The sequence below is a fragment of the Falco rusticolus genome, chromosome 7, assembly GCF_015220075.1.
Source record: "Falco rusticolus isolate bFalRus1 chromosome 7, bFalRus1.pri, whole genome shotgun sequence".
Classification (NCBI taxonomy): domain Eukaryota; kingdom Metazoa; phylum Chordata; class Aves; order Falconiformes; family Falconidae; genus Falco; species Falco rusticolus.
The window spans coordinates 25382646-25408469 of record NC_051193.1 but is presented as its reverse complement, the minus strand read 5'-3'; the positions used below and the strand labels follow the sequence as shown (position 1 = coordinate 25408469).

The 25824-nt window shown below is 41.2% G+C and overlaps 2 protein-coding genes and 1 non-coding gene across 16 annotated transcripts in view; all 3 read right to left on the bottom strand.

Annotated features, from left to right (window-relative positions):
* Positions 1–388: 388 nt before the first annotated feature.
* On the bottom strand, positions 389–16654 carry PRPF39 (pre-mRNA processing factor 39). 10 transcript variants are annotated; one of them, XM_037393871.1, is made up of 15 exons: positions 16550–16567; positions 15215–15277; positions 13089–13452; positions 12699–12824; positions 11940–12058; positions 10994–11161; positions 10051–10216; positions 9284–9391; positions 6976–7140; positions 6532–6658; positions 6170–6438; positions 5379–5563; positions 3939–4013; positions 3189–3309; positions 389–1231 (listed from the first exon to the last, which is right to left on the bottom strand). In XM_037393871.1, exons 3-15 carry the CDS (start codon positions 13416–13418, stop codon positions 1181–1183), a joined length of 2010 nt encoding a protein of 669 aa, XP_037249768.1. In that variant the 5' UTR covers positions 13419–13452; positions 15215–15277; positions 16550–16567; the 3' UTR covers positions 389–1180. The 10 variants fall into 10 exon arrangements, with proteins under 10 accessions (XP_037249768.1, XP_037249766.1, XP_037249767.1 ...); XM_037393869.1 differs by lacking the exon at positions 15215–15277 and having other exon boundaries at positions 16550–16654; XM_037393870.1 differs by lacking the exon at positions 15215–15277 and having other exon boundaries at positions 16536–16619.
* On the bottom strand, positions 5994–6078 carry LOC119151900. Its single transcript, XR_005105603.1, has one exon. It is a non-coding gene; the product is annotated as a small nucleolar RNA SNORD127 (small nucleolar RNA).
* A 426-nt stretch (positions 16655–17080) lies between the features above and the next one.
* TOGARAM1 (TOG array regulator of axonemal microtubules 1) overlaps positions 17081–25824 on the bottom strand; it is a 45027-nt gene continuing 36283 nt past the window's right edge. For 3 of the 5 annotated variants that reach the window (XM_037394072.1, XM_037394073.1, XM_037394074.1), the window contains 7 exons: positions 24555–24713; positions 23862–23988; positions 23436–23554; positions 21711–21900; positions 20553–20772; positions 19694–19780; positions 17081–17621 (listed from right to left, as the gene is read on the bottom strand). In XM_037394072.1, the coding sequence (XP_037249969.1) occupies positions 17368–17621; positions 19694–19780; positions 20553–20772; positions 21711–21900; positions 23436–23554; positions 23862–23988; positions 24555–24713 (1156 nt within the window). In that variant the 3' untranslated portion in view covers positions 17081–17367. The other 2 variants (XM_037394076.1, XM_037394075.1) reach the window with 2 other exon arrangements.

Genomic DNA, 25824 nt, shown 5'->3' with positions numbered 1-25824 from the left:
GCACCCCTAGCTCAAGTCTCCAGCCAGGTACTTCCCTTTCAGCTTTATCTTCTGTGCAGCTGCTGAGTCTTACAGGAGCACTCACCCCACAATTTTATTTAACCTAAAATACTAGCAGAGGGGTAGAGAAGGAAAATTTACATTTATATTCTAAGCTTTGCTGAATTAGGGAAAAAAAATCCGCCCCATTTCTCCTTTAAAGGTGTTTTATAGAAGTGTCAGGCACAATGTCCACCCCCTTGTAGAAGGGAACCACGCCCCCACAACTGCCCCGAGGTGCTCTGCGCTGCAGCCACAGAAGTTTGTTTCAATAAATCAGGTGTTGAACTGCAACTCTGCCATTCTTACTGCTGGCTTGAATGAGGCAATCCAAGAAAGCTCAGAGGACTACTGAATTCCTTGCTTTTATTACAAAAATGGGAATGATCACTTTGATCAAAATGAAAAAAGTTTGCTCACACTGTGTACATGAAAAACTCTAAATACAAAAATCATCATCCCAAACACAGTTTGTGCTTTTTTAAAAAAGAATGCAACATCATTTTGCACTGCATTTTAATTTTTGACCCCCACATAGAATAGAAAATCCGTATTGCAGCTCGCAAAGGCTGCCACTGTAATCTGAAGAGTTTCATTCGTAGCAACATAAACAAAGCGGCCTGGGATTTGCTCACTGGGCACAGAGAGGATGTCATGATAGGAGCAAGTCGTGACAGTTGGTTGGAGAGCAGAGCAGGCGGGAGAAGACAGCCTGGCTCCCGTGCTGGCAGCCATCCCCACCTGCTTGTTTCCTGCGACGGCCAACACCAGTCAGAAGAACAGCTTCAGGGAAAAAAAAAACCAACCCGAACCAAAACCCCTGCGGCTTTACCTATTAAGTCTATGGAATCATTAAGAGACTGAAAAAAAATCTTCAGATATCTCCATAAATTAGTGCAGGGCATTAAAAAACAAAATGCATTTATGGTAAACTAGAATTGTACAGATACCATTTATCAGTTACCAGCACACAAATCTTGCTTCACACATACCCTGTGAACATCAGCTCATTTTCACATGCAAAAGACCAAAAAGCAGGTATTACAACAGTTCTTTCACATCCCTAATTTAAAAAAATATATTTTTTTTTATTCCATCTTTGTTGAAACTGCAGCACAGTGAACTTCACTCATTCTTCAGATCAAGTTGCATGATAATACTGTCCATAATTCCATGCGTTCTGGTAATTGTACTAGAAACAAAGAAAAGAACATGATTAAGTGATGATGCCGTGCTCCACGAGGAGTGCCTGCTAACAAGCCAGCTATGGCTCCAGAGAGGCACAGATGAGTTACACCCCTCTGTAACCAAGGGCTCTGTGTGGCCACGCCAGCACTGACAGCCCACGTCACACCCATGATGTCGGGGGTTTCAGCACCCCATTACCAGCCTTTGCGGGCAGCCTGTATCTCGCCCAATGCAGAGAGTGGAACAAGCGAGGGTGCGGTTCTGCAGTGTGAGCCTGGGAACTCCGAACCGCCCTAAAGATCCGCTTTATGAGGGAGGGAAAGCTGAAGCATGGTTCAGCTGCAAGTGCAGGGTCAGGTTTGCACCATGGCACAGCACAGAAGCTGGCACTGTTGTCTGCTTTACTTTTAGTTACTTAATGAACATGCATGTGCTACATCTTCCAGTTTAGGAAGGTCAGAGGTTCACTCGTGCCCCTCAGATCCCTTCTCTGGTACCTGCTCTGGCGGCTCCCTGTCACCTCCCTTGCAACACAGTCTCATAAAAGGAAGGAAATAGGGAGGGAGCAGAAGGTGAGGAAGTGTGCTTTGTGTTCCAGCTCCATGTCCACTACGACAGCACATGCCACAAGGCAGGAGAGCCAGGGCATGCAGCTGAACCGCCCCAGCACCTCTCCCTCTGAATCCCCCAGTCTGCAGCTAGCAGAGACCAGCACTGAGGCAGTTTCCGTGGTCTTACTACGAGCAGCCATACCCCAACAACCCCAGCTGAGCCAAAGCAGGTATTCAGCAGCAGAAGGTTCTTGGGGTATCCCAAATGCCCCCATTCCCTCTGAAAGGGTTTCTCTCTGCTGCTCTCAATCAGATTGTGGAGTACACAGATGGCAAACAGCAATGGAGTTACCATGCCAACCACAGGACGGAGCTCTACATCAACACCGTAAGCCTGCTATTCCTACCTTCTGTGTTTGAAAACTTGCGGCATTTTTCCTGGCGTAGAGCTGAGCAGTTTCCCCACGCTGGGCGAGACACCTTGCACCACCTGACTTTGGAAATAACACTTGACCTTGATGTGGGCAACCCTGAACCAGTCAGACAACAGCCTTGTCTGCAAACACTGCTCTCGCTGGAGCGGTAGGCTCCTTGCACTCTCAATAGCAGTTCCCATTGAACGGCTTCTGCAAAAGTTTCAGCTGGACCCTCCCTGACTGGTAGCTCAGAAGAACAAGCATTCCAAGCCTGCACATCACTCCTGTCCCAGCGGAGGGACACCAGCAGTGCCCACTTTCCCCAGCACTGATCTCCTACAGGAAGGCAAGTTTTGAAGCTGTGACTTTACAGCCTGCCCCTCAGACAAGGCAGAACACAAAATGGACTCTCAGTCTAGAAGCAAGCAGAGCACGTGCTGGAGGTTGCTGCTGCCACCAGCAAGAAGAGAAAACCAAGGTATAGTATTACTGACTCACTCTTGAAGCCCCTACAGGGGACCAAACGAAATGCCGTGCAAGAATAGTCCCAGAAGACAAGCTACCCAACAGACAGATTTTGCACACAAATGTCCCGATGCAGAACCCATACCGGGATGTTACAGCAACTACTAGTTGGAGCAAGTAAATATCAAAACGCGCAGTAAATCGGCATCCCAAAGTGAGCCTCCTGGGCTAAATGTTTCAGCACACAACAGGTGTATTGCCCTTAGCCACCAATATTCTTAACTGCTGCCGCACATCCCTTCACGTGAAGAGCTAGTCCGCAAACTGCTCACCTCGCTCCACAGAAAGACATATTTTACACTTGCACAACAGGCCAAAGAGGTATCAACAGGAACAGGAGCTAAGTTTTTACTCCACGCTGTCCTTGCTAACTGACACTGAGCCACAGATAAAGTCACAGGGAAAACCACAATGTATAAATACTGAGAATTGTGCATGTTAAAGGAAGCAAACAAAGCCTACACCCAACCTGGTACCAGGCGTTGTAGTTATATGCTGCCTGATTGACTTGCATGTCGCCATCCATCATCTGTGCTGATGCCAAAGTTGGGTCATCTGTGAGCATTTTCTTTTCATCTGGCTCCTCCGACCTGTGAAGTTAATACATGCTTATCAACGGTACCTTAGATTAAACTCTGAGCATGTGTTTGTGTGAGAAATGTAGTGGGTAAGGTGAAGTAATACTTTCTAACTTGGTGCCCTGTCCAAACAGGATAACAGCATTTGATTTAGAGAGAGAAAGACAGTAGTATATTGTGCTTCAGAACAATAGTCTGGGTTTTAAATTGTTCGGGTGCTCAAACTGAGACAGCAGAAGCGTGTCTCTGCTTAAAGATTAAGTTATTTTTACCACTACTGTTTAGCCTTTCTGTGAAACTTAATTCCAAAAGTTATTTTCCAATAAATCTCTTTCCAAATATTTACGCCAACAGTACAGCCCTATTCAGTATACGCTTTAATGTGATTAAAGAACCAGTGATTTTCTTCTTGCAAGCAGTAGGCTTAAAGCAAAAAAAAAAAAAAAAAAAAAAGATGTGTATATATATTCACAGACTAAAGAAAAAATAAAAAAGTCTCTGAGATTCTTCTCTGAACTATTTTAAAAGCATTTCCAAAGTGCTTTGTATCAGCTATAGTCCTGTGTAGCATGTGTTCCAGGTACCCCGTACTGCATTAGCTACCAAGGCAGTTTATACCCTCAGGTGAACAGACTTCCTACCCGTTCTCTGCTCTCCTTTTTAAAGAATCCTGCTCCTTTAGAAGAGCTTGATGTTCATCATAGGCATCGAGAAGCCTGAAGGAGACAAAAAGAAATAAAGCTTTGCTCACCATTTTCATGTAAACGTTTTAAACACATGCCCAACCATTGTAAATTGTCTACTTGAAACTGTAAAAATACAAAAAACATTCTAAGCCGAACTCAATCATAATCAAATTTTAGTAAGTGATCCATCATGAAGGCAGGAAGGCCAAAAACCCTTAATTTGATTCCACGACACATAGCAAAGAATTTTCAGTTAGCTCAGAAATTCCTACCTTGCTCAATACTTCATGCAGTTTTTATAAAGTTCCTTTAGAAATAAGTTTTCTAAACCTTGTTTGTGATACAGCTGCTCCTTCCAGTGACTGCACTCCCCCAGCTGTGTGCTGATGCCATTGAGAGCAGCATTGATATTTAGGAATCAACACTTTTTAATATTGGAAATTAGTATTATACAAAATTACTACAATTCCAAAGTAGTACCTATGGCCTTTTCCCAAACAGCATGGGAAGAAAAGTGTATTAAATGCAGCACAGAAGAGCCCTAGCTAAAATTCCCACAAATAGCAAAGTATCATTTCACCTGCTGCATACCAGTTTACAAGGTATCACATGAAAACTGCTGCTTCTGTCAATATTGCTCTTGGTGAAAAGTTTCTTGGACTTGTTTTACGCTCTAGTATTATTTGGAAACTGAAAACTTCACTTTGCTTAATGTATCTGGGATCCAAACTTGCAATGCTTGGCTGACACGCAAGTTAGAATGGTCAGAGTCAGCAGAAATTAAGGACAGCTACTGTTAACAGCATATAAAGCAGAAAAACTAACTCAACGTTAGTCCATCCAAGTTATCTAGCTGCAAAATGAGCATAAAAAGAGCTTGTTTTACAATACAGAACTAAGACTGAAAAAGTATATCTAGTATTTAATCAGAAAGTGGCACTTTAATATCTGATCCTCCCACATACGCGTACAGCATTGTTAGTACTTCTGAATGTAGAAAAATCAAATTTATGTGGTTTTGGAAACCTCAAGCAGTCGCTCACAGTGTACAGAGCATCAAATGATACCTGTGTCACAAAACACTTCATGTTCTCTCTGAGGAACATCCTCCTTTTAAGGGTTAGCAAGAGAAAACTACAGTAAGAAGTTATGGGCCACACAATTTTTCTCTATCAGGTGTTAGGTATTTCAGAAAAAAAAGGCATAATTTTCTGAGAAGAGATTCCTATTTAAAAACAACAATTTGGTTTAGAAAAGCAGCTATCCCTCAACAAAGAACTGATGGCACAGAAGAAACAATTCAATAGATGCCGCTAACCCTACCCCTTCCCTACAACTTCTACAAGCACTCTTTTGGTGACCCTGTTGTGGCCATTTGCACAGATTACATCTTACTTGTTCACATCAGAACCAAAATCTTCAAGAAATTCCACTTTTCGCTGAGAAAACGTAATCCTCATTTTTATAGACAATGCGCCATTGACAGCTTTATCAAAACAGCTCAAGATGTTTTCTTCATTTTGCTTGAGATCGCCACTGTATTCCATTTCAAGTAAGTTGAGATACAGTTTCGTATTTTCCTGTACAAAAGATGTATTAGAAGTTGTACATCTGTCATGCTGGGTATTTAACACCAAATGTATGTCTACCAGATGCATACTAGAACGTTTACATCATAAATATATGCCAGAATAGTCAAGAAAAAGATTTTCTTTTTACATTTGTCATCTTTAACCTGTTTTTTTCACAAATAGATTAGAAACAGTCTAACACTACAAAAACAGATGTAACACTTCGCTAGAAGCAAGCTAATAGTACTTGGAGTGCCAAATACTGTGGTTATACAGAATGATCTACAAGTACTACTTATACAATCAATTTGGCTTGCCTTGAGATGTGAACATGCCTATAATAGTTAAGATTTGAAAAAGGAAAAACAAAGGTATGAAGCACATTGTGCTTCTAAAGAAAAAAAAAATCACAAACGTCCTGATTTGCAAGCTGCTAATACGGCAACATCAGTTTAGAGGGACTGCTGTCTCCATGTAGTAACAAACATTACATACAGTTACAACTCCTGTCATCATTGTTGCCATATTTTTTAAAAAAAAGGTTCAGAAAGAGAGAAAAATGCCAGGATTTTTTTTGTTTGTTTTTGTTAAATACAGCGAAGAGGGAACACATACTTTGTCAATTTCTATGGCTTCTGACAGCACTTTTCTTGCCTTTGGAAGATTTTTCTGTACTTTGAAGAGGTGTCGAGCTAATTTGATGGCATAAAATGACGATTCACTAATTGATTTGGCATTCCTAACAGCATCTTCAAGCAGGTGTTCAGCATCTTCCATGTTTCCATGTCTGCGTTCTAAGCTTACTCTTCGCAAGCGAATCATTGCTAGCCCTAGAATACACTCTTCAAATGTTTTCAAGATTCTTCTTGCTTCATCGATGTTGCCTAAAACACCGGTGAAGATGCTTTAAGATATGAGACATCCAACAGCCTCTTAAAACCAGAATCCCGCCCAGCAAAAACTAACATTGCTCTTACCCTGCTGTTCCTCAAAGGCAGCCCACAGCATGTGAACCATTGGTTTCTTAGGAAGATGTATTGTGCAAGCCCTGCTGTAGACATGCCTCACGCCTTCAATACTATGATTCTCCATGTATTTGGCATACTATAGTTGAAAACAGAGCAGAGATTGAAAAATTTAAAGCTTGTATTTGTCTTTAAAAACATGACAGAACGATAAAATTCTTTTGTTTAAACCCATTCAGCACCTTTATTGAACCACTAGACTAGTTTCTGTAAGGAAGGACGTAGAGAGGCAACGAAGTTGGCATATGCAGCAGTCAAATCTGGTTGCAAGCAGACCATCTCCTAATGCAACAGATATAGTTATATATGAACAACATTCCACAAGAGTACAAAAGGTTAGTCACTAGATCAATGTATGCAATTGGCAGGAGATAGGTGGTAAACCACTTCCCTTACCTTAATCCAGAAGTCCTCATAGAGGGCACATGAAATAACACATCTTTCAAAGAGGACCACAACTCGTTCATGAGTGCCATTTTCTATCTCAAACTCTAAGTACTCTTTCCAGTTTTTCAGCTGAATTTTCTCCAGAGGTTTTACATGAAAGTAAGGCCTCTTTATCTGCAAGAGTCACAGTACGTCAACCAATCACTAATAAGCATACCACCACGCTGCTTAAAAAACCCTAAACAGCCACACAACACTCAAGCAATGCCATTTAAATAACAGGACTTCAGAACTGATACACGTCATTATCTATTCAAGTAAGTCTGCTGGGGTTACCCAAGTACTGATCAAGAGATTTTGCTGACAATTAAATTCTAGGTTAGTAACTTGATTTTCTAGAAAGCTTTTTAAGTGCAAGTGTTTACAGAAGCTGGGAAGGAACTCAATGCAGTTAAAGCCCTATCAAACCTGCAGTCACAATGTACCAACAACACTATAAAAACCAATGAACACTGTTGCCATACATACATCTAACTGAAGTATTTACTGTCGTACTAGCGTATATTCTACAAATTAAATTCAAGATTTGGTTGAGAAACATGACAAGGAACAATACAGCATTGAAATGAACTTCATAGGAAATATTTACACTAAGATGACTATTCCAAGAGCTAGCGAGAGTGCATTCTTACTGATGACTACAAGAGGATCTGGGTGAGCCAGAGTTTTGTCAGCACAGAAAATTTAAACATTGCTTAGAACTGAACGTAGCAAAGCACCCTTCCAGAGATCTTTTGCTTCTTCTCCCCTTCATCCTGAATTTTACTTCATTATTTCTCTCCTGCACTGCAATTCCATCTCAGATACAGATACATAGAAAGAACTTACAAAAATTAAGGAGTAACATTCCGTTCTTCAGGGCCACCTGAAATTGAAAGCCAACTACCCCCTTCCTGCTTCTCAATGAACACTACTAGGGAACCCAAAACTCTTTTTCCATTTTGGCAAATTCAGAGGAGTGTTTGCTCCTGCTAAAACAACAGTAAAACAGGTCTAAGCAGTCTCCATCACTTATGTGACACCTGTTGCCCATCTGCCTCACTTCTGTCCGTTACAAACACGTCTAACTTTGTATTTTAAATCCTCATAGATCCAGCACATTGGTATCTACATAGCAGATATACTCTCTTGGTAGGAAAAGTATTGATTCTGGCCAGGAGCAAGAGACGACACCCTGTTTCTCACACATTTTCTGCAGCATGTCCACAGTTTTAGCATTCTTCCAAGTTTCAATGATTTGCAGCTTAAGCTTTCCTGAGCCAGGAGTACCTATACTGACACTGCTTTCCATAAGACATCAGCAGATTTCAGCCTCACCTACCCTAGGGACACACTGCACAGTCTGCCTCCTTCTGCGCCAGGTAACTGGTACAAAGTGAGCCTGTGACATGTAGCGCTCGCACTGGCACTTCAGGCTGCTGTGTAACAGAATGAGGAACTCACCCCAGCAAGACCATGCTCCAGTCTATGGCACTAGGACTGGCCACATACTATGTTTTCAAGTTCCTTTGCCTTACAAGGGATCTGGCCTAGTCCAGTAACATGCAATAAAACAACGTAACAGTTCTGACACCACATAAGAGGTCTCCAAAAATCTGTCCCCACTGTTTAATACAGTGTACTTTCTTTTTTGAAAGTACATTTAAAACAAGAACCATGGTATGCAACACGGTATTTACCTGGAAAGACCAAGAATTAAAAACTCAGGTTGCTTTTTCAAAAGTAACCAAACTTAATTCTACACAGAAAAAGTTCTTTATCTTCAGTGACACAACTTTTAATAAGTTACATCTAGTAGCTGCATGTTATGAAGGCTACTTTTGGAAAACAAAAGTTAACTGACTTCAGATTTGAGTGCATAAAAATACAAAACCATACAGATTTCATTCTCCTTTTAGGATAGGCTTATCTTTCCAGTTAAAGGAACATTCTCCCTCCTATTACTTTGCAACACCTCAGATGCATAAGGCAGTATAAACTTACAAAGCATTTCACGCACGTAATTTAAAGACTGCTTAGTAACTAATCTTGCCTCTCTCCAAATACTCCTCAAAGATTTCTAAATCATCAGATGACAGAGTTGATCTCAGAAATTGCCTTTTCACAAGAAAAATGGCACAGAAGTGAAATTTATCTTTGTTTAAAGCCCCACAATGGTTTAAATTGTAAGGCCTAACTGTTACTCAAATTTCCTAGCTCCCAGTCTTATGTTCAAAACTCGCGCGCATGCTGCCTTACGTAGAAAAAAAAAACTTACCGCTTCTTCAAACGTCCACCTCTTACTGACTTCATGTTCATTGTGGTTAAACATTTCTTGATGAATCTCAATGATTCTATGCCTCATGTTTTCTATCTCAGTGATTAGCTAAAATGTAATTTTAAAAAATGTAACACAGGTAGACACTGCATCACCTTTGTAAATGCATCTTATGATGACAGTAATATGCATGAATTAAAATTATCACAGATGTATTAAATATTACCCTGATGGGGCACTGCCCTGATGGTGCCTTGGCCCTTAGCACAATAGAGCTGAACTGGTCTTCTATCTGAAGTTTTGCTCTTATGCTAAAAATGATTGAGATTAAACATGAATCTGGATCCAAGTCAAACCTGGCTTCTGCATGTCTATGCTTTTACAGTCAGCAATTCTCTTGGACAGCTCCAAGTCTCATGTGCCTGTGAAGGCTACCCATCTGCACAGACCACTGCTGTGTCTAAGAGCTTTCTTAGAACACAGTCCTTAATCTGTTAACCTGGAATAATTAATACTCATTCTTAAAGTTCTGTGCATCTCTTCTTTCCTTTTTGTTTTTTAACTCCATTTCTTTATTACCTATGAAAACACTGGAAACGTATGTCCTGTTTGACAAAAGCCATTAGCACATGAGCCAAAGAGCAGTGATATGCAAGAGAACTATGGGAACACCTCAGCTACAGATACATTGAATTGTCCGTAAATAAAGTTGCCTTCAGCCACAAAGTAAGGCAAGAAACATTGACAAACATCATCTGTGTACGTACCTTGGCAGGGTCAGTTATATCTTCAGTGCCAGAGGGCAGGTCATCTCCAGGTTGTGCATCCTCCCCACTATGGCCGTTCACAGATGCCAGTTCTCTGCGCAGCTGGACAAACTGCTCAGTAGTCAGGAAGTCTCGAGGCAAGTTGTTCTGTATATGTTCTTTAAACCTAAGAATAGTTGGAAACAACATAAATTTCATGTTTCATGTTGCAACACGCTGCCTAACCAGAGAACAATAATAAATCCTAGCAGGGTTCTGCATTACTTTATTGATCTAGAGCAACACTGAAAACACAACTTCTGACAACAAACAAAAAAATGCAACTTCTGCTATCTATCAGACTTTAAAAGCTTCACATTTCAGAGAGAAATGAAAGGACAATGAACTTCAGTGGCAAAGACAGACCACTTGCCACGTAAAACTGATGACAAAGGACAAGATCAGTTTCAGAAGATGATACCTTATTTCCAAGACCAAAAGACCTGTAGAAATTATGGGGAAAGAACGGTGCACAATTTAAGGTTTCTGGTTCCCTCAACTGCTCCATATTAATGCAGAACTCTACTACCTAAAACTCAACCAAGTATTTCTCTTTAGCCAATTAAATCAGTGCTTCTCCACTCGTGAGCGTTACACAAAGAATTAAAGGTTAAAACTGCTCATTCTGATTTTTCTAAGACATCCTCTTTTCTTCCTCACCATTTCAAGGCCTTCCTTTATTCCTCAGCAGAATTTGTGAATTTGTCTAAAATCAAATTCCTAAAACGTGTTATCAGTACTTTAAAACAAGCAGTCAAAACTGTGTGAGTACAAAAATAAGTAAACAAGCATATAAAACTATTTCAAGTTCTTGTTCTGAGTGAACATTTTTACATTTACAGATTTAGGTTAGCATATATTAAGCAATTCATAGCATTAACTAAACCTTTTGTTTTCTCTTTACCTCTGAAAGTGATGACTGTAGAGCTGCGTTGGAATTCCAAGGATGCGGTCATAGATGGATGTAACTTCCCTTAGGTTTCCCTGCTCATTTTCCCAGTTTATGTACATTTCCCATAGTCTGTCAGATCGGAAGTCTGTCCCAGCAGCTAAGACCGCATGTTCATAGGCTCTGAAAAATGAAATAATTTTATCGGTGTTTCTGAATGCGATGACACAACAAGGAAGAAAAGTTCTGGCTCTTACTTAAAAATTATAAGCATCCTCATTTACTTGCAACACTTACATTCATTACTTAAATTCTTCAAAGTATTTTCTAGATATCTGTAGCAAGATCTCTACAAATTCAGGAAGTTTGCCCACTTTTTTTCCTTCAGCACTACCACAACAGAACAAATAAAGGCAACAGAAAAAGCCACTTGCAGCAGTGCAAGATACTAAGGACATATGCAACCACTACTACTTCTATATTGTAAAGATTCTAGAACAGTTATTACTTCAGCAGTTTGACACACAAAAGCTATACATCAATCACGCAGCTAGAAGCTGCTTCAGTTAAAATTCAGTTAAGGTTTTGGATCAAACTTTAGTCCAACCTCTAACCAGGACCACGACCAGCAACAGATGAGGTCAGATGCAACCTAGCCATACCCTGAAAACCTCCAAGGAATTATATTTCAAAAATTCTATGGGGAATCTGTTCCAGTGCTGCGCTAAGTATTTCTTAACATCTAGACTAACGCTCTCAAGTCACAACTTTTGACCCCTGTACCACACTGTATCGTCTACTCCTTCTCCTGGAATTTGGCTTTATCATCTCTTAAAACTCCTTAAAGTAACTGCAGGCTGTTACTAGCTTGCCCCTTAGCTTAAACATATTAATCCCACCACATGGCTATGTAACTGTATGTACTGGCTTCTTGCTATCACTTAGTCTGCTTCCAACTTACCCTCGAATAGTACTGTTAGTTTCAGGATCAGCAGGGTCCAAGGTCTCCTTTAAGAAGTTTATATAATGTATCCAAAGATCAACACTAAGAGGAATTGCCTGAAGCCCTCTGCGATAAACCTATGAAGAGAACGTGAACTGTACTTCAAATACTTAATGGCGTCCTAATAGAGAGGCAACACTGTGTTATCCGGTGAACCTTAGAAATACTAATTACTGGAATTTTGTTTAAATAATCTACCATTACCATTTGGGTGGAGGTTGGATAGAACATGGCAATGTTCTGATCTCCACGTGCAGAGTCTTGATCTTCAAAGCGCAGCGGTCCCTGCATTCTGATCAGGTTGTGTGGGCAGGCTTTGGGGTACAGACCATAGGGCACAGACCCATTAGAGCATCATTGACAGCGTCTGACCAAAAATGCAATAAGATGTAGCAATTGTGACCAGCAAACCAACTATATTGTTTTGAAAATGAGTAATAAATGTAAGTGACAGAAAAGCCCTGCCCTACTTGTTAAGCTGCAGTGTAATACAGAGGCTTGCACTGCAAAGCTTGACAAACTGTAGAGGTTTAACGCACCTGCCAACAAAGAGAAAAAACATTAGCTACAAATGCCACAGATGTGACAAGTGCAAACAAAATCCCTACAAACCTGACCATACATGGCAGGTACTGGCAGCCAAATGACTTGCAGTAGGTTAGTCATTATTTGGCTAACAGGACCAACGGCAATAGCTGTGCCCAGCTACCTACATACCTCATCAGACTGTTTAACGTTGTCATGTCGCTTTTCAAGGTCTGCATACTTTTTCCAATACCCATAGCAATATGGATAATGCGTGAAAAACCTGTCAAATGCTTTCCTGGCAGCTGGTAAGTGGTTCTGCAAGAAATACACAATACAAGCAATGAATCCTCTCCTTGAAAATAACTTAATTTAAAAACAATTATTGTTTTAATATTGCTTTGAAAACCACTGGGTTTATGTTCTGATCTGTGATGACAACACTGGCAAGGGCAACTGTCTTAAAACGTTATCTACAAAAGCCTGATGTACAGTTCTAGATTTGTCACTGGAACATCTATGACTTGCTTTGGTTTTCTGTTTATTTCTGGAAGTCTAAGGGAAAAGGGGGCATGTACTAACCTCCTGCTCTACATACTGTAGGAGATATACCCATCCTGTGAAATCCTGGGGATTGTCCTCTACTACTTTCCAGAACTTGTCAAAATCTGGAGGGAAGCAAGCCTCAATATCTGTTGTCTGTAAACTTTCAATATTTGGAATTTCACTCTCCTGTGTATTCTCTTCATTCAAGTCAGGGGAACTATCAGGCGATTGTTCCATCTCAGTTACGCTCATGATTTCCGTACTGAAGTCCATATGCTGTTCTTCTGTTGTCGTTTCAGTGCCATTGTCTGTGCTCTCATTGCTTACAGTCGGCTTCTCCTCCTCTGTATTATCTGTGTTCTCCATAGCTGAGGTTATTGCTGTTTTGTAGTACTAGATCCTGCGGAAATAAAAAGATTCAGTATGCATGTAGCAAAGCGCCAAGTAGAACTTGGGTGTGAATTAGCAGCTAAGAGTCTTCCAAGTGCTTCAGACACCCATGTATTTCACCACAAACTGTCATCAATTATATCTGCTTCACTCATGACCCTTATTCACAATTAATAAACTGTTAATAGCAGTCACACGTTTTAAAAACTGCACAGATGGGTCAAAGCCCATCTGTTTTTTTCTAAAAAACTATCACAAGTAGCCAACAAGGTGTAAAAGTGAACCAATATATTTTTCCTGCACGAGTCTAGCGGTTTATTCCAAATAAAAAATTACATTCACATTTATCCAATTCTCCTATTTAGTACAAATCAATAACTTCTTCGCAAAATAAATACATGTTAAAATGTACCCCCAACGCCCAGCTGAGCCGGCTTAAGCGATAACTTTGCAAAGAAGAGTTACTATCAGCACTAGATTCAGTCTGTATCAAGGATGTCTATGTAAACTACCCAGCATCAGAGGGCAACAAAAATGTTTAGGATAGCCTCTTATACGTAGCCACTCGCTCCCACACAAAACTCGTGGGCCAGGTGCTTCCTCCTAACCCTCAGGACAGACTCCCATCTTCCCCCTACTCTTCATTTTGATCTTCCTGCCAAATGCTGCTGCCTAGTTCTGCCCAGCTCTACCCACCTCTGCAAACACCAGTCCAGCCCACCTGGCTGCATGCTGCTCAGCCTCAACTGATCTCGGCCATCAGTGCCTGCAGCCTGGCTGTAAGGCGCTCAACAGAACTTTCTCCACACACAACCTAGATCCTACTGACTAACTGATTCTAGGTAATACAACACTCACATCGAATACAATAGCTCTTAGCTGTAAATCTATTTTGGATGAAGAACAGTGTGAGACTATCATCCTCACATGCACTGTAGTAACTGTCATTACTATTTCCCTTCAGTTCTCCTCAGAGAAGATGGCAAATAAGTTTTGCATGTAAAAAAAAAAAAAAAAGTGCCCACCCCACCCAGTATCTCCAGAATTCTTTCCCACTCAAATCCTGAAGATGGAACAAACAAATCACTTGTTTTCACATCAATAAACACATCAAACACATAGCTCAACCATCAATAATCTAGCGAGCGGGAAATTCTTGACAGAAAGGAAAAGTATTTATATATATCAGCTGCTTCAACATGTGAGATAACAATTCATGTTTTCCTAGGAGTTCACTAAGCCAAGTAACTTTGGCATAGCGTTAGAAAGCCCACATGGTCTACTCTGTAAGTTTTCTAATAACAGGTTTTTAAAAGTATTTCTATTCTCCATTGTATACAACATCTGGCATTAGTGTAAACACAATTTCTTTCCTTTAAGGTAAACAGTTCATAATTTTGCAACTTTTTATGGTAAGCGTTCAGAAAAAATGAATGGGTCATGCCATTTAGAAGTCACACAAACACGATGTGACTCCACAAAGCACTGTAGTGCTTTTGTTCCATAGGAAAAGAGGATGCTTGTGTAAGACAAGCAGTTTATTTCATTAATAACTAGTTCTTGCCCACATCCTGGCCCACTCTAGAAAGCCTGCATCAAAAGCCAGCTTCTTCAGTGAGTGCTGGAGATGAGTCTTCAGTACTGATTTTGAGAAGAAACATAATTTGCAAGTTAAGAAATTAATATCGCAGCAGTATCACTATGTCTTTTCCAGTGCAACATAGAGAAGACATCTGCATCATTAAAAGTAAGTGCTACCATTCATAGCTTACCTCTGTAAAGATTACAAAATCGAGGTGTAAGAGGAGTGCGTTATCCAAACAGCAGCCCTAACACTTGAAAAAAAGTTCAAAGGAAGTTTACAGCTCTAAAATTTGAGAAAATGAATGCAACTGTTTTTAAACATGCAATAATTTATGACCTAAACTTATTCTGGCATTCGACAGATGCTTTCCCCCTCTAGCCAATTCAGATGTATTCCGGCCTAAAAAACCAACTCCCTCAAACCCAGTGGTTTTCAGATTTGAGGGAGAAGCGGTATCGGGTAACCTCTGCAACAAGGTTTTCAACACACTCTTAAGAGTCTATTTGACAGTTCAGTACCAACAGAAGCTGGTCTAAACCACCCCCAGGCAGCCAAGGCCCATCCCAGACTCCCACAGTAACCAGAGGTTACAGTTGACTTTTAAAACAGCCGATATGATCAGCCCTGCCCGGTACCGAACAAGCGCCCGTCAATCCAATCCACGGAGCTACAAAGGCAGCTGAGATGAGGCTGACAGACATCAAGTACAGAAATCCACGTAACAGAGTAACTAAGTTCCTGGCGTTTTCGCATGACTCAGGCTAAATAATATGCATATCAGATAACTACATGCGCTAGTTTTAAATCATTTACGTCAACATATATTGTTTAGCCTGCTTCCATTAAACGTTTACTGCATACAATACTGGCGTTTATAAATACTGAACTAACGGAAGGCATCTAGGAAAAAATACGAGCGGGCAGCACCAAAGGATTTCAAGCCTCGCCTCCCGGCTCTCCCAGCTCTCCCGACGCCGTTGCACAACGCCGATAAGCAGCTGCCGGGCCCTTCCCCGGGCCGGGCCCTGCGCGGCCGCTGCCCACAGAACAGCGTTTTGGTGGCCAAAACATAGCAGTAATTCAATGAACAGTAAAGTCCTGTAAAGCTTTGAGTTGGCGTAGTATTCGCTCAGAGATTTAGCGACTATTCTAGCACATAAAATAAAGATAAAAGAGTTTTTTTCCTAACAACAAAATTTACACTATGAAGTGAAAAGGACGGGCACGCTGGTTTGCCCCGGCGCCCGCTAGCAGCTAGCCGGGGGCCGGCTGCAGGAGCCGGCGGGGCGATGCAAGGGCAGGCGTGCAGCTTCCCTCAGGCACAGCCAGCCCGCTCCGCCCGCCGCCGCTGCCGGCCCGGCCGAGTCCCCCCCGCCTGCCGCCGCCTCCCGCCAGGCCCCGGCCCAGCCCCGCTCTCCCCGGGCCGAGGGGCACCTCTCCCGCCCCCGGGCCCCGGCAGCCCTCCCCTCGCCCCGCGGAGGGCCGGTGCTCCCCAGGGCGGCCCCCACCTCGGCCCCGGTACCTGCCGCGGGGCCGGTGACCGCCAGCCCGCTGCGCGCCCGCCGCCGCCAGGCCTCAGGAAGGGCGGGCTGCGCCTGCGCACAGGGCACCGCGCAGGCGCTGGAGCACGCGCCCTCTCCCGCCAAATGGCGGCGCCCCCTCCCCCCGCCCTCCCTCCTCAGGCAGGCAGGCGGCGGCCGCGGCGTTACAGAAATAAATCCGTTTGTTCGCGTCAGGTTCGTGTAGAACGCGTACAGTACCGGCAGCGGGAGGGACGGGGACGGGGCACCGCGGCCGGCGGCTACTGGCGCCAAGGGGAAAAGGAAGAGGGAAAAGGAAAAGATTCGTTGGTTTCCTCTGCGCTTCCCCGCGCGCTGCCGGAGCTGGACGTTCCCCGGCAACGTCACCGGCTAATGCTGCACAGCTCTGTAAGTGGGTTAAAAAAATACGTATTTCTCACAAATACCACACAAACCCCTGTATAATTATCTCCAGGGTTTTCCTCCACTTATCAACGTATAGCTTAGATGCTAAGACAAGTCAAAACATGACTATGGTAAGTGTATTTTATTCATTACAACGTGACGTCCGTTACTACAAATTGGGTGCTGTGCTGTTAACTTCTAAAGACAAGTGCAGGCGAGCAGGAGCGCCTGGCCCTCCTTCGGCGGGCTGTCCCCACGGCCGGTTGTCCCCGCAGCAGCTTATCCATGCTAGGAACGCTGTCACTGCCAGCCAGCAGCATGGGGACGGGCCTGCCTGCCTCCATGTAAACAGCTGTCCCTCTGCCCAGGCCAGTTGGTTGAGTGATTTTTCATGCACACACAAGAGACAGTTATTTTAGGTTGCTATTTCCAAAAATTCTTCTAAACTCTTCTTGATGTGTGCTGGCTGAGATGCAGCATGAGTTAACAGGCTTTGACCCATCTGTGCAAAAAGTGCTTTTGATAATTTCGCTGTGGCTGTTCGGATATTTCCTACTGCTCCAGGCAAAGAGCCACTGTTCGTCATATTTCCCAGGAGGTGCCAAAGGACAACGAGAACTTTTTGCTCCACAGCACAAGGCTTCCGTGGGTATAACTCCGTAACAAGATCTGCAAGAAAGATAATAGATTGAGCAGTGTTTTAAGACTTTTTTGTTGGAAGAAGGGTTCGCCAGAGTCAAGAAGACGCTCAATATGAGTTATGCATCTTGCTCAACTTTACTAGTTTCTAACGCTACTTATATAGAACCGATACACATGCACATTCGTAAAGCAGAAATATAATTGGTTAGTAGTCTCTAAACACGCGCGGTTCTCACACCCCTAATTATCATGACTAAAATAAGCATTCTATCCATGTAGCTAATTGTGTTGCTGTGCTTCAGCCTTGTAGTTTGTTACTCCCTATTTTCCCATACCGGTCCCTATCTTCCTTGGCCCTGCACCTGCTTTCCCAGCAGCTGTAGCTTGTTACAGCCACGGCCTGTTGGCACAACATAATTACTTGGTCTCAGGATTCAAGAATAGCTCAAGGCCACCTTTCTTGTTAACTTCAGCACAGCAACTTCAGTACAATTCTGATTACAGGCCTATTCTAATTTTAAAAATACAGTTCAGAAGTAATACCCTGCTTTGAGGGGTGTTAAAAAGCACTTAATGTTAAATCATCTTCTCAGGGCAACTAATGAAGGAATGCTTGCTATACACATGAGCTTGTTGTTGGAATAGCATCAGCGCTCTAATCAAAAAATTCCCCTTTCATCCTCTCTCAGGAGTTTACACTGCTGATAATTACAATCTTCCATTAAATTAAAACAAGTAAAAGAAATTAAGATTTTTTTAGTTTGGATTATCATAAGGACCTTTATTTCTCACAGTGCACTGTGTAACATCTAATACTTCACGATTTCCCCTCTACCTCAAAAACAGGCAGTAAGTATTTGAGTTTCAGGACCAAAGTAGCCTTATACTATAAATATATATAAGATGAAACATTTCCCCTACTTGGATAATTACATCATGAATTAAGTGTTTCTTTTCCAAATTTTTGCCTTTTTGCTAAAATGGACTCTTCTGATATACAAACTACTCCCAAAAATGCCAGCAAGAGATGAATTCTTTAAAGGTTGGTGACTAACACATTCAGACAGCATAAATCTAGGAATGTTTCAAGAACAGACTGTCCATTATGTTTAGTTGAATTTCATAGCTACTACACACCCAGCTGCTCTGAAAGTAAGTCAAATAACATGCGTGGGTCAAGCATATTGCCCATAAAGACATGCCTTGTTCACTTAAAACATCAAAAGAAAATTCAGCACTGCTAGTAATAATCCCCATTATTAAAAAAAATATATAAAATCTAAGTAAAATTTGCCTTCAATTTTTAAGCAAATGGGTCTTTCTGCTTTTGACACCAGTTTAGGAAGATGACCATTATGAAGTCTGCTGTCTTTGTGGACTGCAGCTCAGCTTGCCAGCTTGTCTCCTTTGACTGAATGCCAGTATGTGTTACCAAGAGCCTTAAAATGAGAACAAGACCAACTGCGAAAAGCAAAAAGGTACACAAGTAAAAATCACGAGTTTGCAGGAGCCAGCCTCAGAGAACAGAATATTTTCTGTTCTGGGAAATCTCAGAAAAAAAGAGTCACTCATTCCTTTCATTTCTTCCTGGCAAGAGTATGAGGAATGAGTACTGTGAGAGGGAATATATGGCTTGAAGCAAGGGAGGCACGCAAGCCTCAGCTCCTCGGTCAGCCCTGCACCTCTGGCTCTACACACAAACAGATACGTGCTGGCTGGGCAGAAGTAGGCATGTGGGGGCCAAGCCTCAATATAGTACATCCCACTCGGTTACTGACAGAGTGAAACTCATTAGAAAACAAAACTCAGCTAATTCTCTCCAATTCCATATTAAAGTTACTATAAGCTTAAGGTATTTATACATCTCTCAGGTATTTATCCATCTTCCATCTTACTATATAATAATAATCTTTTGGTTTATCAGCAGTGGCTTAAATTTGCATTGGAAGGAGGTGAAATTTGACAACTGCTGCATCGTTAATGCCCACAATCTACTGTGACAGAAGGGAAGATATATAGCCACCACCATCCTACAGTGGATTTGTCTAATTAGGATGGTACACAAGCAAACAAACAAGCATAGTAAAACACCACTTTACCAGCAAGCTTTTCTGTCATGTCTTGTTTTGCTTTTCCATTCAGAAACTGGGCTTTTGTGCAGAATGGCTGGAGGAGCAAATAGTTGTCTAAATGCAAAGAACAAAACACGTTAAAATTCTTAAACAGAAAATTAAACAGTCTGGTAATAAATACAATATGGAAGAATGTAAATAAGAACCTTACTTACTTAAACTTCAGAAAACACAGTGATATATTTAAGGACATAAAAGCAGAAAAATATACCCTTAACAAGCCCTGACTCCTAGAATGTGGTAGAACATAGTATATTAATTTGTGGAAAACACCAAGATTCTGCTACAAAGCCAAGGAAAATAGTTGTGGCATACACAAATCAGCAAGAATCTATTTCTTTGACCTGTTTTAAGAGATTTGGCAGTGTGACAAGCTTCTGGATAATGAAACACAATCACACAGAATGGTTGAGGTGGGAAGAGACCTCTGGAGATCATCTGGCCCAACCCCCTGCTCAAGCAGGGCCACTGCAGCCAGCTGGCCAGGACTGTGTCCAGATGGCTTCTGAGTATCTTCGAGGATGGAGACTCCACAGCTGCCCTGGGCAACCTGAGACAGCACTTGGTCACCCTGACAGCAAGAAGAACCTGCTATAGAAAAATAACAAAACCACCTATGCACTTACAAGTCCAGCTATCTGTATTTCTGTATCAGACTGGCAAAACACTAAGGTGACTTGTATGGTTTAAGAACTGTGAGAGTAAAACCAATAATTCATTACAAAATGTAATGATCGGATGGAAACTATTGGAAAGAGTAACTCTCTACATTTAGAATTTCATTAATACAATTAAAACTCTTCAAAATTAAGAGTAAATTACTTACCTAAGTGTTGACAGAGAGCCTGAATAACGTTTGTGGCAGCTGCATAAATCCCTGGATTTTTGGAGTTCAGGTTGTTGTCTACTATCGCAGGAATTAACATGTTGATCACAGGTGATAAACTGTCTTTCAGCAGTGGAATCATCTTGTGCATCGTCTCCAAAGCAACCTGATTTACCTTACTGTTTGAGTCATGTAAGCGATACTTGAAGGCATCAAAGATCTGAAAAAGTATCCAAACAGCATTCATTGGAATTAACAATTAATGTTTGAGGCAGATATTACATTTCCTGCTTTATTGTTACACTTTAATTGTCCATCTCAGCAAAAGATGGCTCTGGTATGTAAGTACCTGAAATACTTTTTTAGCAAGTAAAGCAACATTTGATTACTTTCATACTTTTATCTCACCTTATCTGAATTTGAATCATTCCTATGCAATGTAATGGGAGGTAAATTAGCCATCTGTAACTTTCAGTATGACTAATATTTTCTGCAAGTATTTTTAGGAAGACACAGCTCTATTTAGCAAAAAGAATGTTCTAAAGATTTCAAAAACATTTACAGTTAAGACATTGTGAAGTTCCACAAAAGCATTTTGTAGTTTCACAGCAAAGACACTGCACTGTTAGAAGACGATCTTGGTTTTCCTTTCATTGTACCTATTTTTAGTTTACAACTGTTGGACCCCATTGTAGTACTTTTCTCCTAAAGAACCTCCTTTCCTATTAGAAAGGATACTTAACTCAAGCTTGATCATAATAAAGACCTTTCCTCAGCTTCTAGACAAACAAAGCAGGCAGAACTCACAGCTGTGTTTCAAAGACAGTTCTTCAGATCTTTATTGATCCTTGCTGCTCTTTTTGTAACCTGTTTCAATATTTTGATACTTACTCAGCACAGTGGCAAGAAAATCTGCACAGAGTATTCCAGAAATAGTTCAGAGTGCTCTAAGTGAAAGCTTCCAGCTTCTTCCTCCTATTTACTTCCTTTACTAACTTTGTAGCTTACATATCTCCCCCTTGAGCTTACCTCACCTATTCCTCAATGTTTTCCTGTTAATCATACATTCTTGTTGAAAGAGGGAGCTGTGATTTTTATCAGAAAACTTTGTGACACAACTTTGAAGACCTTTAATATAAAATATTTGCATACAGTTACCTTCACAATGTTTGCAACAACAAAGCCTTGATTGTTCTCTGTATCTGATAAGAGCTGCTTAATGCCATTTATTCGATCACGGAAATCTTTTGCATTCAATAAACTTATAATGTTTTTAGCATATTCTTCGCTTTCTAGTGAATTACGAGGAGCTGGTTTTCTTGAGACTTCACAGGCTTCTGTAGCCTCTCTATTGGAAAGGAAAAGTTATTCAGTCAATCCATACGCAAGTTGAAACAGGAGGCTTTAATTTCAGGCATCCTCTTTCCATATAGTGCAAATATGAGAAGTAAACAGAAAATTTTCTGATGAAGGACTTTCACTTTAAACATGGTGCTATTATTTAAAAAAAAATAAAAAACCACCTTACAATAATTGTTGTTCCTAAAGTCTCAATACACATTCCACTCTAAATGCATCTATACCCATCGCACAAGAGGTAAGCCTCGGCTAGGCAGAAGCCCTGTGCTGTTTCACGTTTCTGGATGACAGCGGCTGAGTTTGTGACCAGAAACAGTTGTGACCTCCCTTCACACCAACAGGTCAAAAAAAAGGTACTGTAGTTTAATTCTTTATTCTTCAAGTGCTTTAAACACTGATCCCAATCAAGGTGGCATCTAAGCCACACGCTGTGCTGAGGTGGTAATTCAACAACTCTTCATAGAATATTTTGAAACAAATTTTCTGTAGTATCTAGTGTCATTACACAATCATGGAAAGAATTATAAAATCTGTGGAATCACTCCACTGTCCACATAAGTACCCTGCATTTACAGACCAGTCCAGACAGAGTCACCAGCTCATGCCTGATTCGTGAACAGAAGTCTTTGATGGAGAATGGAATAAGCATCTTTCTCGCATTTTCAAATTCAAACCTATCAGCTCTGCGAGAACAAAAGGCGGCATCAAACTCTCCTGTCCTGCTAGTGTATTACAGGCTACCAAAAGTATCTGAATCAAAGATAAGAGAGTCTTTGGCATAATGCCGTAAATAGCACCTCTTCTAAGGATGCGGACATATAGTTTCACATGCCAAAGCAAAATATACCATCAAATGTGGAATTAGTTATTATTTTGAATAGTAGAGAGTGTGCTAAAGAAATCCTATTCCTGAACAGACACACTTTCTTCAACCTGGAGGCAGTCACTGCCCCTAGGAACTCTGTATTCTTGGATGCAGCTTTTTGGTTTGGTTTAAATTTTGGAAAGGGTTTCTTTTTTCACTTCAATAGAAGACCTATCAGAAGACAAACCAGAAAACTAAAAATGAACAGAGTATCATTTAAAACCTTCAGCATCCCCAGTTAGGAGCTAACTAAATGGTTACTCCACAGGTAAGTGCACAAAAATAGGTAACTGGTACTGTGGCTACCACTAGGCAAGTTTTTTCTACAGAGTCCGAACAGCAGTATCTTAAAGTGATGGTGACATGGATCTACCATGAATTTTAAAAAGTCTCTTGTATGCTGTGTGTGTGTTTTCCCAGACAGTCAACAGACAAATTAAGATTAAAAATTCACAAAGCCATTTTAATGTTACTGATTACCCTATTTAAAGGAGTTTACCTGGGACATGTCAACTTTTTCCTTTTCCTTCAGGTATGTTTAATTTTCATAACCCTTTTGTGAATGTTTCTGTACTCTCTTCTTCTGTAGTGAAGATAATAGTGAGACTATTATCCTAACGGTCAAGTTACTAACAGTGTAAAACACTGAGGATCATTACCTGTCAGTGATGTTCAGAGCATCTCTGGAAGTAGATGATGACCTCAGATGTCCAACACTACTGGTATGGGAATGTCTTCCTTTTGCTGACGGTGTATCTAATGGCATCTCCCCCAAACCCTGCACAAAGTTGTAACCATTAATTAACATGTCTGGTACAGTTCTGCACTGCTGGAGACCCTGTACAAGCAAGTCTGATAGTCATGCAAAGCACAGGAGCAAAGTACATTTCATTCAGTGCATCTGCAAGGAGTAAAGGCATGCCCAGGGCTGCTTACAAGCAGTACCTTGCCATGCTGTAGTCACTTGGTTGCTTGTCTTGCTTTGAATGCACTCCCCCGTTCCCTGTAGGTTCACTGTCTACACCTCCCACCCACTAGTACACGTTTACATTTCTCAGCCGTTAAACATGAGCTTTGCCACATACCTTTTCACATAGATAGCTAACAGATTCCTTAATGTAAGGCAAATCCTTGGCTGGCACATACTTTTCAAGCATTTTATCAAATTCAGGATGACTCATCATACTGAAGAGCATCTTTCGACCGTAATACCTGCAGGAAACAGACCATGACATATACATCCATAAACATGGATTTGCTACTGATAATTATAGGTGTGTAAATCCAAAATAAAAAAGCTCAGGAAGACTGCTATCTATATGTGTAACCAGACCCACTTTTCATCCTCTCACAAAGAAACTATGCTCAAGAATCACGATTTAATCAACAATCAAGCAAATCAATGAGAACAATCTTCCATTTCAGCCATCTTTGAATAGGATGACCCAGCCTTGTCAGTTAGATGCCGTGGATCCCAGTGCCAGCATTCCCTCCATGGCCTGTATCCCATCTGTGCCCAGCACGGTATGTCCCCTGAGCCCCTCTTCTTCCTGCAGCCAGGGTGAGCGCAGCTGCAGCAGGCATGCAGGTAGTTCCTGCCACAGATGCTATCTGAACAGTCTTGGCAGTGCTAGGTTAACAGTTGGGCTTGATGATCTTAAGGGTCTTTTCCAGCCAAAATGATTCTATCCTCCGTCACTGCAGAGGAACACACACCGAGCTAGGCAGAGCTTTCAGCCACCTGGAATGTGCTTATCGTAACTATGAACCTTACTAACCTGGTTTGTTGTGAACTATCCTGTGCAAATCTGGCTATTGCAGGGAAAATCCGATCAGCAACAGCTTTGGTTCCAGACAGAATCCGCTCTGGTCCCATGTGTTCTACAATGTCTGACAGGTGCTGGGCTGTGCATCTTCTCACCGCTGAATGCAGGTGGCTAAAGAAAACACAGCTGCTTAATAAAAACTCATCACAGGAGGTAAACAGCAGTATTTATGTGCTCTACCACATACGGTACACAAGTTTTCTCATCTTTAGCATATCTACAACTAGTATGCTGCTGATACGCAGATACGTATTCTGGCTGTACAAGAGAAGACCTTGTGGAGCGAAGTCTTTTATTTTATTTACTTTATTTAAAAGGATAATCCATTTGATTAGATTTAATTTCATACACTTAAAATCCGAAACTACAAGAATGCAAATGAAAAAAGAAAAAATATATCCTCTTTGTTCAAAGTCAGTTTCAACCTCTAACTGTAACTTTTGGATTAATAAAACTAATAGTTTTCTTCCTTTTAGAATTTAATTTCTAGTTTTCCTTAAAATAGTTGTAGAATGTTTTAGAAAGCACACTTTCTGGTTGTTCTTTCCATCAATTATACGAAAAACAAGTCACTATGCTCAGAAACACATCCTGTGTATTTTATATAAATTTAGTATTAAATAAAGCAGTATTCTATTGACTTCTAAAAATCCTGCAGAAGTCTATTTTCTACAAAATGGGGGCTATTAAACACCTGTGCTGATGAAAATGAGAGAAAAACTGGAATCCATTTTCAAACTTGTGCAGCAAACTAAACTTGTATAGAAATTCTGCTGTACCTGCCGGTCCCATGTGTTTTCAGAGTACACAATTCTGCAAATTCAAACTTTTCCAAATTCATTTTTGTCTTTGGATGAAAAAATCCTACTTTGAGGACAGTTTCCCTGCACAGTAAATGACACATTTGTATGGCTCATCGTTCACAGGGAAAAACAGGTTTCGAGGAGAGTGCTAAGAATTGACTTGGTAAACCACATCAGCTTTGCAGTTTGACACAGACATCCTCAAGGTGTTCTTTCTGAATGACTGTTGCCATTTCACCAAGATTTTAGTTTTCTGTGGTTGGATAGATTACCATGGCCTCACTGGAAGTAAAGCTGCCACTGGATTATACTGCACAAAGCAGCTTTAATTGCACAAAGGCAACTAACCGAGTCTATCCGAATTGCAAAACGTGGCAGCTCAATACAGTCCAGGCTGCAACATCTTATCCTGTGGCGTG